At 32.9% G+C, this 14,875-nt stretch overlaps 1 protein-coding gene and 1 non-coding gene across 2 annotated transcripts; both read right to left on the reverse strand.

Annotated features, from left to right (window-relative positions):
• Nucleotides 1-6,038: 6,038 nt before the first annotated feature.
• LOC106385205 (notchless protein homolog) lies at nucleotides 6,039-8,888 on the reverse strand. The gene is made up of 12 exons (XM_013825150.3): nucleotides 8,632-8,888; nucleotides 8,431-8,512; nucleotides 8,255-8,344; nucleotides 8,055-8,180; nucleotides 7,857-7,984; nucleotides 7,571-7,770; nucleotides 7,289-7,352; nucleotides 7,034-7,144; nucleotides 6,826-6,960; nucleotides 6,528-6,725; nucleotides 6,395-6,451; nucleotides 6,039-6,296 (listed from the first exon to the last, which is right to left on the reverse strand). Exons 1-12 carry the CDS (start codon nucleotides 8,785-8,787, stop codon nucleotides 6,213-6,215), a joined length of 1,431 nt encoding a protein of 476 aa, XP_013680604.1. The 5' UTR covers nucleotides 8,788-8,888; the 3' UTR covers nucleotides 6,039-6,212.
• Nucleotides 8,889-8,958: 70 nt separating this feature from the next.
• TRNAK-UUU lies at nucleotides 8,959-9,031 on the reverse strand. Its single transcript has one exon. It is a non-coding gene; the product is annotated as a tRNA-Lys (tRNA).
• Nucleotides 9,032-14,875: the final 5,844 nt, after the last annotated feature.

Genomic DNA, 14,875 nt, shown 5'->3' on the forward strand with positions numbered 1-14,875 from the left:
TCTCTTGAATCAATTGATCAGTTTTTGTTATTGAAATTCTGTGTTCTTATATCTATTTTTTGTGTTTCTCTACATGATTAATCTGAAATCCAACATGGGTTTAAGATGAATCATGGAGATTAGTGAGTAATCCCCCTTTGAATTCATGGGTTAGGGAGATTAAGGGTGATTAGGTTAGAGCTAGGATGTTTTAGTGTAGATCATTCATATTTCCTTGCTAGCAGAGTGAACCTAATGCATCTTCTGAGTTGGCCACTCAGTTGTTGATCCTTAGACATTTCTCACCTGAAAGGTGTTCGAGGAAATGCCCGAGACAATTCTTCCTAGCTTTTAGCATACTTTGCCAAAGACATTTGTTGTTAGAGGTGCTAAGATAGCCATTGGACTTGCTAGTTATGATTACTTTCATATTATTCAACCAAAGACATTTGATGCTTGGATTGTGTTAGTAAATGAACATTCATCTAGACATAGAGTTTGTTTAGGATTGTGTCTAAGCTTAAGGTTGATAGTTTGATTGATCGTTTGCCATCCTTAGTTCGAAACTTGATCACCCGAGGTCTAATACCTATATCCATGAGTTCTCTTTTCCCATAGTTAAGAAAGTATCATTTAGTTATTCCTTTTAGTTAGTTATAGTTTAAAAACCCTTTTAAAAACCATTGGTTGCACTTAGATTAAGTGATTACTTGCATTCTCGGTACTTTCATATCTCTCAGAACTGGTTCGACAATCGTTTATACTACAACATTTGTCTTAGGAGCCTTGAAAACTCCTAATATCAATCTCCCTAAATCTAGATCCAACAGAATTCATGTCCGGAATGTGTTTGATGAAATGTTTGAACCATCTTAATATTATCTTTGCTTGTTTGACCAATGGAGATTGATGTTAGCAAAACATAGGAAGCTAATAGATTCGTTAATCATGCACGCTTGCTTGTATTAAACCAATGAAACTTGATGTTTAATACTTTATTAGTATAGACATTATTGTCACAGAAATGGATTAATCTATCTGTTTGAGTCTATACTTATTATACTTTATCTGTTTGAGCACTCTAGGTTGGATTTTGATCATCTTAACTCAATGCCCTTGCCCATAGGTTCGTATTAATTCCTTGATTTATAACTTGCTTAGTTTCTTTGTTACTTGAAATTGAATCATTGAGTTTAAACTTGTTACTTGGTTACTTTATTGAATCACTTGATTGCACTTAAATTAAGGTTAATGCCTTGCATTCTCTTTGATTAAATTCGTTTATGATTAGATTGACACCTCTTGTACTACATTGACTTTGAGGAGTAAACTTTATCCATATCAAGATAGCATTTCATTTTACCTAAACTTTCACCGATTGAAGTATTATAATAAGAATCAAATTATATTTTCTAAATGGAAATAAAATAAATCATAGGTCAATAGTGTTTATGATTCCGGAGCACGTGCGCCTAACGTATATCATGTGATCAATTCTATAGGGTTAAAATATAATCGCACATCAAAAGAGTGGAAGGTGGACAATAGACAAATCGCAGAAAAGATATCCAATCCAACCCTCCTACATAAAAAGTTGAAGCAAAAAGGCATCACTCTAATTACCAGACATGACTGCATTAGTTCCCACTACAATCATAACGTTCACTGATACACTAATAATAATTACTACTACAGAACATTACATATTCTGTTTACTACTAATTAATGACAACAATTTGCTACAATTTTTTTTGCAACTAAAAAGATAAGTCAAAAATTCAAAAGTAAGTTTTCTTTTTGCATATTCAAAATTTAAAAGAACGAAATGGGTTTATATATCGTTCAAATTGAAAATTTTAATGGGAATAAAGAAAAAAAATTAAGCTTACAAAGGAAAAAAATCACAAAGAATTCACACACGCACAATAGGTCTTTTCCCATCAAGGGGTCAGAAGCAAAAAAATTCTTTGGACAATATTGAAGGATGCCACTTTATAAAATAAAAAGAAGGTATAGTACCAATAATATTCCATTTGTAATTCATTTTGCAACAAACTATCGAGAATATAACCCTTTACGAGCACAAAAGGTTTCTCATATATGATTACCACCAAAAAGAATATGGCTTCATTGCATGTATAAACCTTCCTTTTTCCAGAAAATAAGACGAGATAGAAAAAAGGAATACGTTGATAAAAAAAAAAGAGAAAAAAGGAATAAATGCTTCTAGAAAGAAAACAAGGAATCAAACCCGAACATCACACTATATTTACTCGCAAAGTTACACATTTTTCACTCCTCATTCTTCTTTTCACAAAGTAAAAAAAAGAAGAACAATGAAGTAAGTTTTGACTAATGAGTTTCCTTTTTCTTTTATTTAAGTGTTGCGTCCCAAACAATTTGAATTGCGGAGTGACCAGTGAGGGATTTGATTCTTGATGTTGTGTTTTACATGCTATGAAATAATCTAGAGATACCATGTCCACAAGTAACTATCTTTCTGAGCTGGAATTATTATTTTTTTTGTTTGTTGAAAAGAGCTGGAATTATTAGCAATATAATATACAGTAATTCTATTTCTAATAGCATTGTATCATCTAAAACAGTATCCACATATATACTGTATAAAAAATATTAACTTTTAAAGTTCAATATCTTCCAACAAAAATTTATTTTAATAAACTGTATTGTAAGACCATATGTGGAAAGACAAAGTGTTGGCTTGTTTCAGGAAAATGGCTAGAAGTTAGACCATCCGCATTAGTGAACCCCATGGAAGGGGTTCACAAAACATTTTTTATTATTATTTTTTTTCTGTTTGATTTTTGTTTAAAAAAAAAAAAAAATTATTAATAGGACCAATCGCGGGCCGCCACGTGTCGTGGGGCCCGCGCTACAGTGACGATCCGGGTTCACTGGAGTGAACTCCCCTTGGACAGGTTCACTGATTTTTATTATTTTAATATTTTTTTTTTCTCGAAATCCGGGTGAACTCCCCTTGTGGATGCCCTTAGGGCATCATTATCGGTGGGCTTTAGGTTGAGGCCCTTAGCGTAGGGTCCCTTAACTTTTAACTAAAAACGCTAAGGGACGACCCTTAGATAAGGGACTTTAGGGTCGTCCCTTAGCGTTTTTAGTTAAAAGTTAAGGGATCCTACGCTTAAGGGCCTCAATCTAAAGCCCACCTATAATGATGCCCTTAGAACCTAGAAAGAAAGAAAAAAAAAAGGACGTAACGTTAGAGACATGAAAAAATATGTGGCTTTAATTTGGCAATGAGGTTATATGATCATATGATAAGACGTAATATATATAAATATTAATCTTATGATTTCTGTACCACGCCCACTATAATGTTTTATTCATATTTGATGTTCATCTTTTTTTTTTTTTTGAAGAAAAGACATCTAAAGGGAATGAAATGAGAGAGATGTTAAGTTAATGGTTCTAGTTTCTTTCACTTATCTTTGAAAAATAGGGTTTCGTTTTAATAGTTTGGTCTATGTCTAAAAGGAAAAAACAAGCCAAAGAAAGTGTTATGGTGATGATCCCATTCAAACCTCATTCTATGAATCAATTTGGTTGTCTCTATAAGAAGAAATTCGTTGATCTCTTTCTCCTTTCGGTAGAGGTGATGGATGATAGATAGAATCGACTATAGCTTTTGGTCCTTACAAAGAGGGGCCATTAGAGAGAGAGAGAGAGATAAGAATAAAATGATGCGATTGTCATTATCACTTGGTGTTTGATTGTAAAATATTTTCGTGACCAAGTTTTAGTTTTTGTGGGTTTGGTTGGTTTCAAAGGAGGATGAGCCAAATATTCTTAAACCTTGGCCCCTCTACGCATTTTGTTTCTTATGGGTTTGGCAAGCGACAACTATGGTAGATCAGCCTCAAGTAACTTTTTCTTTTTGCGTGCTATGATTATGTCGTCTATATATTCAAAACCCTTTTTATCATTTACAACGGGTAAATTTGATTCGAACAAATATAATATCATTTTTTTTTGTTTATTAGAATCGTCAACTATTACAAATTATAAAATAACGATTTAGACAATTCGACAACGGATTATTTACATGTGCCTACACTAATCTCAGACGCTTCTATACGACATTTATAATAATTGACGTGTAGCAAATAGTTTTCTTTGAACCATGTTAAATTTGTTTCCATTAGTTAGTAATAGAGTTTTTCCGCACTACGCAACAATCTGTTAAAATTTTAATTTATTCTTTTATTTTCAGGTGAACTCTTTTATTCTATTTGTATTTATTTAATTTTCAGTTTGGAGGCTTCATTTTTTTTTTGGCCGGTATAAGAAGTTCAACATTCATTTGAGCTTCTTAGTGAGGAGAGGCATATGTTCTTCAACATCAATCCTTCCTTTCACTGTCACCCTATTTTTGGGTGCATCAGAGAAGGAACATGAGCCGCCGCCTTAGTCATTGATTTTCCCAGATTCAAGTGCATGTTTAAGATCAGAATGTTTAGATGGACCAACAAGGTGTCAAGGTCCAAACTCAGGTCTACATTATCGTGACTAACAAACCACCTCAATGTGTATAAACAATTGAGTTGTTTACATAGAAGGTTACTTTTCCTGTTTTGTTTCTTCACATACTCTGGATTTGAGGAGTACTTTGTGACTTACTTTATCATTTTCTCTTCTAAAAAAACCTCTTCGTTGGACGGGATGGACTTTGTGGTTAAGAAATAAGGGTCGAAGGAACTAGGTTTGAGTATCTAGTTAGATTGTCCGGTTGCAATTAATGGGTAGGTACATGAGACAGTGGGCCTTATGGCGAGCCGTTAGATTTAGTTATTTTTGAAAGGGATCCGACGGCCATTGTTAAAAGAAGTACATCGCTACTAAAAGCAGTAACGTAGGTTTATAATTAATATGTGTCAGATTTACGGAGCTCTGAGCTTTTAGCACATCCATAGATTTTTTATTTTAAGATTGATCTGATGGTTGGTGTCTAAATCGTGGTTAAGGTAGTTGTGGTTGAATTGTGCGGCAGGAAGCAGTTGTGGTCATGAATTTTGTAGTGAAAGGCATGGTTATGGACGCATAATTGTCGTGGTTAGTGAAATTAGTTGACAGGAGCGTGGACAATGGTGTTGGTATGCCCAAAATTTGTGGTCATGATAGTTGTAGTTTAGTTGTGTTTGGGAGTAAATGTTCAATCGTCTCTTCGAAAACCTGTGGATGTGGGCATGAATTGGATAGTCTTGTGGATGTGGTCGACAATTTGATAGACAATAGTGGTTGTGGTCAGTAAATTGTTATCCACTAAATTACAAATAAAGCTATTTTCTTTGAAACTAGAAACGAACAATCCAAAAGAGAGAGACATAGAAATTTTTCATCTTAATTACTTGTAAATGAGTACGAGAAAGACCGAGCAATAAAGAATTGTTTTTTCAAAGACGTAAGCGTTGACAATGTCTTGATTAAGAGCATCGATTTGAGAATGAAGAGCTTTAATGGTTTCTTCCATCAGCTTCTCAATGCTCGCCACTTGTAGCTTAACCTCCACCTTCTTCCTCTCTGCTTCACAATGGCGGTTTGTTCGTCGAATGCTTTCACCTCTGTGGAATGCTTCACGCTCACGAGCTTCTCCTTGATCTTACTGTCTCTCTTATCCATGAAGTTTCCAAACGGCCAGTAATAGACTTTGTTGTCAATAGAGAAGGAGAGACAAAAGTGGATTATGGTTTGTAAAAATATTTTCAGATTCTACACTTTGCCGTCAGTTGATGAAGAATTAGTATGTAGTTACTTATGATTGTTTCTCGACAGAAGATCAAAGAGTAAAATAAAAAATTGGATATAAATAAAAAAATACTTAATTAATTAAAAAGAAATATTTAGTTTGTTTAGTTAAAAGAGCATTTCAAAGAAATCACAACAAAAAAATACTCTACAAGTTGGAAGTATGTCGAAGTGTAAATAGAGGATGAGAAAATATCTCATATTGTAATTTTTTCTAAACAATTTCATGTATTTACCTTAACGTAAAACATTTTCCATGCTACTTTCACAACAAGAAGTGAGAAAAACTGCTTTTTTTTATTAAACCTTATATCAAAATAGCCAATAAAAAGTAAGGAGATGCAAAACCGATCCTTCAGTAGAGAAACCAAACAAGTTGAAGAACTCAAATATCTAAGATAGTAAACATATAACTGGTTTAAATAACATAAGCTCCATAATGCACTTTCCTTTTAACCCTTCCATAGCTTCAAAACTTTATCTTTACCACCAGAGACTACTTTCTCACCATCTGGACTCCAATCCACAGCAAAAACCTATCCCCAATAATAAAACAAAAGGGTCGAAAAATTAAGAGAGGAAAAAGATTGAAATTGCGGTAGCAAGTTAAGCTTTTGAAGGTGTTGGTTAGTACCTCATCTGCATGACCAGGAAGATCTTGTTTTAACGTTTTCGTCCTAATTTCCCAAATCTGTGTGGAAGTAACAAATTATTTAAATAGAGTCTTAGTAACATCTCCAATAATGAGTATACAAGCAAGTTATTACCTTGAGAGTAGAGTCTTTACTGCCACTCAAAAGCAATCTACTGTCAGCAGACCAACTGACTTGATAAACAGGCCCAACGTGGCCACGGAAAGCTGTAACGAATTGTCCTGTGACACCGTTCCATAACCTAACTGATCTATCGAATGAAGCACTTGCAATCCATTTCCCATCAGGTGAGAAGTAGACATGATTTACAAGCTGTTCATTTTAATCAAATATTCAAAGGTACATAATTAGAAACAGAAGTAAACTAACAAGACTTAGGTGAAAAGAGTGAAACTGTAAAGTAATGTTTAACCTGTTGATGACCGGTCAAGCGCTTTTTAGGTTGTTTGCTAACAGATGGTTCCCAAAGGAACATAGTGAAATCATCAGAGCCTGATACTAATCTTTCTGGGGAATCCCCTTTTGTTTGGTTGTATCTTTCTAGCGCCTATAACACGAAAAATGTTCTTAAATCATGTGAGAAAGTGATCTTAACTTGTGGAGTGGGGTGAGAAGCTTACCTTTTTCATTTCTTCATTTGGAGGATACTGTCTTCCAGTGTGGTCAAAAGCTCCTGTTCGAAGAACATATTCTGTGCTCAGTGCAAGGGAGTTAACCCAATGTCCATGACCCTAAAGTAATCAGAAGAAGCAGAGTAAAATTGAAGTGGCCAAAAGTGAATCTAAACGAGCTACAGGTCACAAAACATGTTAAGAGATATTAGGCAGAAGAGGAACAATGATCATAAGAAAGTCCAAATATAGCTAAAAGTTCACCTTCAACTCTCGAATGAGCTTCCCCTGAGTAGTCTCCCACATCTTTATCGTACAATCTTGGGAACTGACAGGAAAAAAAAAACACAAAATCATGTAACAAAAGTGATCATGGGGGCAAGTACCAAGTCATTAACTAGATAAAATACACTGCAAGTTAAGTTTCTTTCTCAATATATGATTATTAGATCAGAGATCCACCCAACATCAACACTTAAATCGCCTAAGCTTTAAAATACATTGAAATATCTGACAGCAGACCAATGAAAATGGATAAGAACATACCCTGTATAAATAATTCCATCGCCACCCCATTTGACACAAGTCACAGCAAGAGTGTGTCCACTGAGACAGATCAAAGTTTTTTTAAGAGTAACATCCCAAATCCTTGCATCCCCATCTTTGCTAGAAGTTACAAACCGACGGCATGGTGAACTAAGGTGGACTGGCTCCCACGAGATACCAGTAATCCATTTCTTGTGACCCTAAGGAAACAATGTAAAGATCAAAGGTAATGAGTGATCATACATGTAAACATTCCACAAGTTAAAACAATATCAAGTAGACTTACTGTAAGTGGATTGCCGTCTAGCTCTCCCTTCTTTGGATTCCAACAGCAGATTTCACCTGATTTACTACCACTGACAAGATGCTTGCCATCTGGAGACCAAGCAATTGAGAGAACCCAGTTCCTGTGTCCTGAGAAGATTAGAGGCTTTATTATTAGGATGAACTATTATTACACATCTGGTGAGGGAAATTTTCGAACCTTTGCAAGTAAACAATGGAGTCTCAGTGTTGAGATCCCAAAGCCGGACAGTTGTATCACCAGAACCACTTGCTAGCTGCTTACCATCAGGACTAAACGAAACACAAAGAACAGCTTCCGCATGACCTATGATTTAAAACAAAAACCACAAGTAAGCAACTGATACATAGAACTAGAACAAGAAGTATGATATGACATACCAGCAATAGTTTGTGAGCAACGGTTAACTGGACGAATTCGAAACACAGCTTGTTGTTGATAAACTATAGTCAAAACCTTCTCCACAGACACTGTTAAAACAACACACGTTTGTAAGAACATACTTAAACAGAGACATAAGAGTGACACAACAAACCAAGCTTGATTGAATGGTTACCTTGGTTTTTCTCCAAGTAAGTTCCAACAGGAACAAGAAGCTCTTCGTCTGATACATAGAAACTGTAAGGTAACATCTCCTCCTGCAAACCAATACTCAAAAAATTCAAAACTTTATACATAATTCATGGTGGGTAATTAACAAAGTTTCTGAAAAATCATTTCTTTTAAACAAATTTAGATGGGGGAAAGTGTTGGTTACGTTGTTGAGGAACCTGTTGACGAGCTGAGTAAGCTGCAAAGGACCAGCGGTCTGAGGAATATACATGGCGGAACCTAAGTTAGTTCCTTCTGGGTCTGTTAACAGACACATCACCGTGTTGTTCCCCATCCCTGCTTGGCTCGTCTCCATGTTCATCGCGACGAGGATGGAGTTTAGCGACAAACTCCAACTTCGTGTTGGCCGTTTTGAGAGAAGAGGAAACTGCAATTAGGTTTGTTTTAGTTTTAAATCGACCCGAGGCTTTTAGGGTTTTAGCCAAAAACCACAAAAAATAAAAAAAATTGCGAAAGACAAAATAAGATCGATCGCCGTCTGTTGGGCATCGAACCCACGGCCACGGGATTAAAAGTCACGCGCTCTACCACTGAGCTAAGACGGCATCTTTGTTATCTGTTAATTGTTTTAATAATTGTATTAAACTACGTTCACATCAAAGTTTTTGGATCCCATTCATGTGTGTACACCAAAGGAAGTTAGCTATTTAATCAGTAATGCAATTATGTTGTAGTGCTGTCTAAGATTATGCCATGATATAATAATACTGTAATTTGTAAAAAGGCAAGAAGAATTAAAAGCCAGCACCACCTTATGCATATGTACCTGAAAATTGTTATCCTTTCTTCACTGAGATCCATAGGGGTGGGCGTTCGGATACCCGTTCGGGTTCGGACCGGGTATTTTGAATTTTCAGGTATTTCAGTATATAGGTGTAGAACCCGTTCGGGTATTTTTATATTTCGGGCCGGGTTCGAGTATTTTTAGTTCGGATTCGGTTATTTCGGATCGGGTTCGGATATTTAGATTTTGAAAAAACCTATTAAATTTTTTTCTTTTCTCAAATTTCTTGTATTTAAAATAAAACTTTCACTTTATTATTTTTTTTATTTTTAATAGATTGAATGGTTAATAGATTTGGAGATAACATTTTGAAACTAAAAAGACATTAATTTGGTTATTGTTTTTAAGTTTTAGATATAACTTTTTGTTAATTCTTGAAATAAAAAGCTTAACATGTATTTTAAGTTAGTAGCAAATCATTTTCTCTGTAATTGTATGTATATCATACGAATTTAAAGTATGTGTAATATCAATATAAATATTTTATATAAAATGAGAGATGTAAACTAGAAATATAAGGTTAATTATACATACTAGATCCGTTGTTCGCGCTATGCGCGGATTATGTCTTTTAATTTATTCTCTATATATTTAAATTTCTTAGCAAAGTTTGAAAGACAGAAGTTGAGTTTTAGATTTTGTAGAGAAGTAGAGATTTAACAAAAAAAAACAATGATAAAATTGTTAAAAATGTAAATAAACCTAGGTATCAATTGGGAAAGGGAATAATAATCCGAATGATGCATGGATTAAAGTCACTCTTTGCTGCATGCTTTTGCATGATCTCTTATTCGCCATTTAAAATGCTTTATGTAATCAATTGATTTGTTGAAGTAGAAATTTGTTGCTGGTGATGAACTGAGTAGTAGTTTGCCTGGAAAATATTGGATATTATTGTTCTGTTGGAAAAGAAAAAAATTATATATGTATTATTTTTTTATGTGTTTAAAAAAATTATTTACCTTGGAAAAGTTTAGGAATTATGCTTGTGATGATGACAACTTTAAATTTCCTATTCTTCTTGCTTTGTAGGATGATAAAATATGTTGCTTGCTTGTCGCACAATATGAGTTTAACCATTGTCGACCTGAGATAGAGGTGTATGTATGAAGAGAATTATGATTTCGTTTTTGCCTACTGTGTTAGACTTACCTGTTCAGCCGTAAACCAATCGTGGCATCAATATTGATTTCTGAGTGGTACGGATTTCTTTTTTGTTTATGAGTATCTATCCGACGACATCTGCACATTGATTTTGAGTTAGAACAAAAATCCATGTTTGTTTAATTGATATTGAGCTGACTTACTTACCTGGTAAGTAGGTAGGTGTAGTGGCTAAGTGCAATAGATTTTTGTAATTCTGAGGAGAGAAATTGTGAACTGGAAATATTGGACCGATGTCTGTAACTTTCGATGTTGTTGTCTTTTGGTCGATCTGAATGTAATACGGCAGCTGGGTGAGTTTTCGATGTCGTGAATTATGTATGACAGAAAATCCTGAAAATTCATATATATCTCCCTCGGTTAAATTTTTCGGGTCATTTGGCTGAATGTTTCGGGTGAGCCGACCTTCTAATAGTTGTCCCTGAATGTGAACAAAATTTGTTGTGCCGAACCAATTAAGTAAATAGTGAGTAGTTTAAACCAAATACATATATATATGTATATGTTAAAGTTTTAATAAAGGCTTACGTGGTGGTCGTAGCACATGAAGCCGATGCAAATTTGAGTATTATCTGTTTGGTGTTTTCTGATGTCCCAAACACTTCTTATACATACCGTGATAGGGCGCACTGAAATCATTTCCTGAAGTTGGTGGATTCTTTGAGGAATGTGTTGCATGTGAAATGTCACTGTAAAACATGTGATTTTAATTAAGGGCATACATTCTTTAGAACTTTACAAAAGAAACTATCTTCTGGGATTAACACTTTAGCTAAGTTTTACTGTTTGATTCTCTTAAAACATATATTAAATTATACATAATCTTACTAATATATATAAAAATCTAAAGCAAAAATCAAACGACATGAAAATAAAATTTTTTTTAATATGTATAATAAAAATATCTTAGTTGAATCGAAAAAGTATATGTTATCTAATATATTCAAATAATAATCAAATAGTAGGGATATTATATATCAAAAATTATACCTCTAATGAAATGCCAAATTGAATTGCTAATATTTTCAAGTTTTTTTTTAAGAAATACAATTTTATACAATTTTGTACCAAAATATATTTATCCACACAAACAATATTATAAGATAAAAGTACATAACAAAATATATTTATCAAATTAAGTAATTAACTAAATTTGCATCAAAATATATATAGCATTGTTTTATTTATTTTATGTAGCTGTTGCAATGGGACATGTGATTTCAAATATAGCAACTTTTATATGAAATGGATTTATAATATATTGAAATATCTTTCTTTTAGTTTATTCAAGGTACAAAAAATTATAAGCAAACAATAAGAAATCTACTTGAAATCTTTGGAATGTTTTTTTTTGAAAACAGATTTACCAAAATGGTTATTTTATCTATCAGAAATATACTTTGCAATTAGTTTCGATTTCGTTTTAATTTGTAAACGTAAATATAAAATATGTTACATTTAATGATATTAAAAAATTTGCATTGTTATATTAGGAAAATAATTGTTGTTATAATTTAGATAAATTAGGAAGAAATATTAAATTCTATGTTATTCTAAGACTAATCAATTCGGTTATAATTTTTTATGTTTTATTAGTATAAAAAAAAAGAATATGTCAAATCGAATTGTTAATATTTTCAAGTGTTTTTAAGGAATACAATTTTATCAAAATTATGGAGTAAAAGTAAATATAATCAAAATATATACAGCATTGAAGTAAAACAGATTTTCCAAAATGGTTATTTTATCTATCAGAAATATACTTTGCAATTAGTTTCGATTTAGTTTTAATTTGTAAACGTAAATATAAAATATGTTACAGTTAATGATATTAAAAATTTGCATTGTTATATTAGGAAAATAAATTTTTTTAATTTTAAAATAATATATTCGTTTATACTTTTTATGTTTTAATAGTATCTGAAATATTTACAATAAACAAAAAAAAATATGTCAAATCGAATTGCTAATATTTTCAAGTTTTTTTAAGAAATACAATTTTATAATATTTTGCACCATTAATATATTTAACCACACAAACAGTATTATATGAGATAAATAAATAACAATAGGCACCAAAGCAACAGGCACCAAATCAATGTTCTAAAAAATCAGAGCAACAGTATAAAATTGTATTAGACAATAGGCAGGGGGTGTAGGATTTGTATTAGACAATAGACACCAAAGCAACAGTATAATGTATGTGAACCTATACACTATAGCTTTATGAGTTCATTTCGATTTCAATTATTCTCATGTTTAGAGTATCCTAATTATTTTATAAATATAACCACTTGTTATTCAATGAGTATAAAATTGTCCATGCTGAATGAATATCAATAAGTATCCTATTTATTTTAACAATGGTTTGTTTTCGATTGAATAGGGCGATGCTGGTGAGGAGTGAGAACGAAGTTAACATATTTACCTGCAGATTGAACGGGTTGGTCGGAGGGTGACGTAACCATTATGCTTACAAAGCTTCTCACAGAGCCTCGACCTTTCTTCCAACAAACTCAACGGCTCCCTCCCTTCTCAACTCTGTCACTGGTCGCGAATATGGTCGAGTACGTTTCAAAACTTTCACCTTTACTCCAACAAACTCAACGGCTCCCTCTCTTCTCACCTCTGTCACTGACCTGCGAAAATGGTAGTGTACGTTTCTTGCGGCTGTGGGAGAGGAAGATGCGTTTTTGAAAGAGTTAGGTTTGTTATAGGTTTTCTTTTTTTTGGTAAGGTAAAGAGAAATATTGGTAATGTTGATATAATGAATTATACTCCTTTTCCTTTCAGATCAAGATTCCATGTAATTATGAGATTTAATAATGATTTTGTATTAAAATAATATCATGTGTATTGTTAAGACTGTGTGAGTTTTGACCTCTTTCCAAAATTAGTTATAAACGTACTTAATGTGTTTATACAAATAATTGGCTAACCACATCACCATCCATGTTACCAAAAATAACAAAAGGGGTTGAACCCATAAATAATAAAATATGGAGTTGTCACATAAAATAACTCTCTAATACTTTTACTATCCAAGGAGTTTCGTTATAGTTAATTAGGTTTCTATATAACTTTTCCTCAACCAACCAACCATTAAAAATTCAGTAAATTATGCAATTTAAAAAAACATAAATATTATCGCGCAACCACATCTTATTCTTGGTTATCAGCAATACAAACATTGAAACAATTAAATCAAGATAACTAAACTAAATTTGAAAGTATAATTATTTTCAAAAATGAATGGATAATACTTAATTATTTAGCAAATATTTTAATATGTGCAACAATTTTTGTGTTGGAAAATATTATGACAATGACAACTAAAATATCAAAATTTTATTTTTTATTTCATGTTTTTCTTTAAATTATTAAGACAAAGATTTGATAACAAAATCTGAGACAGCTTATTCCGGAAAGGTAAATAACGCAAGCAACTATGTAGATGAGATAGTGGGTCTCATGTACATTAAGCAAGATTTGCCCTACAGTATGGGCATGTTAAGGTTTTTGTAATCCAATCCAAGATGCAGTGATGATGATAGAAATGTTTACAATTTAAAGAGTTGATCTCTTCTTGTGTGCCAAACTCTTCGCAGCAAATTGGGCATATATCATCTTTTTCGTTAGGGGTGGGTCCCCTTCGATTTTCACGAAGCTCGATGATATAGATGTCTAGGTCAATTCTGCGGACAGCGTCTACGCTGTGATCAGATATATTAACAATTACATCAAGATCTGTGACTGTGGGATCTCCAAGGGTCGGAATGGTGCGTGCGACAAAGTCAGAAGTCTGCTCGATAATCCTCATTGCCGAATCAAAATCTATCTCATGGTATTCAAGCATGCTCTCCATATCGCGTACCGTATCGTGTAGTAGGTGGCCATTGCTTGCTGCCTTCATGACGACGGATACCACAATTTCTGTTTGTTGTGTCCTTGGTCTCCTTATCCTTATGGTAATGACTCTTTTTGGAGATGATAAAGATGTTTCCGTTTTGTGGCGTATCACCCAAAAATACCTGACTCATGTTTATATTTTGATGGAGTTGTTTAGAGGTATGGAAGAATTGTATAATGGAATCAGAATGTGAGAGGTCATATAGGTGGCAAATTCTAAAAGTCTTTTAGATACACCACAAGTTACAACATTAATATATGTTGAATAGTAAAGAAGTTACAAAATATTAAACATAACTTGGTCTTAACCTTAATAAATTGATCATAGTTATAAAATATGTTTCAGTTTCAATTATGTATAAAAATCGAACAATAAATAGATAAATATATTCATTTGACCAGTTTATAACCATGTTTTACTTTTATATAAATTTCAAAACAAATTATAAATTGTAAAAAGAGCCATATATTTTCAAAACATAATGTTTGAGTTTTATTTTGTAATTGGTACATTATAATTGGTAAATAATTT

The sequence above is a fragment of the Brassica napus genome, chromosome C2, assembly GCF_020379485.1.
Source record: "Brassica napus cultivar Da-Ae chromosome C2, Da-Ae, whole genome shotgun sequence".
Classification (NCBI taxonomy): Eukaryota; Viridiplantae; Streptophyta; class Magnoliopsida; order Brassicales; family Brassicaceae; genus Brassica; species Brassica napus.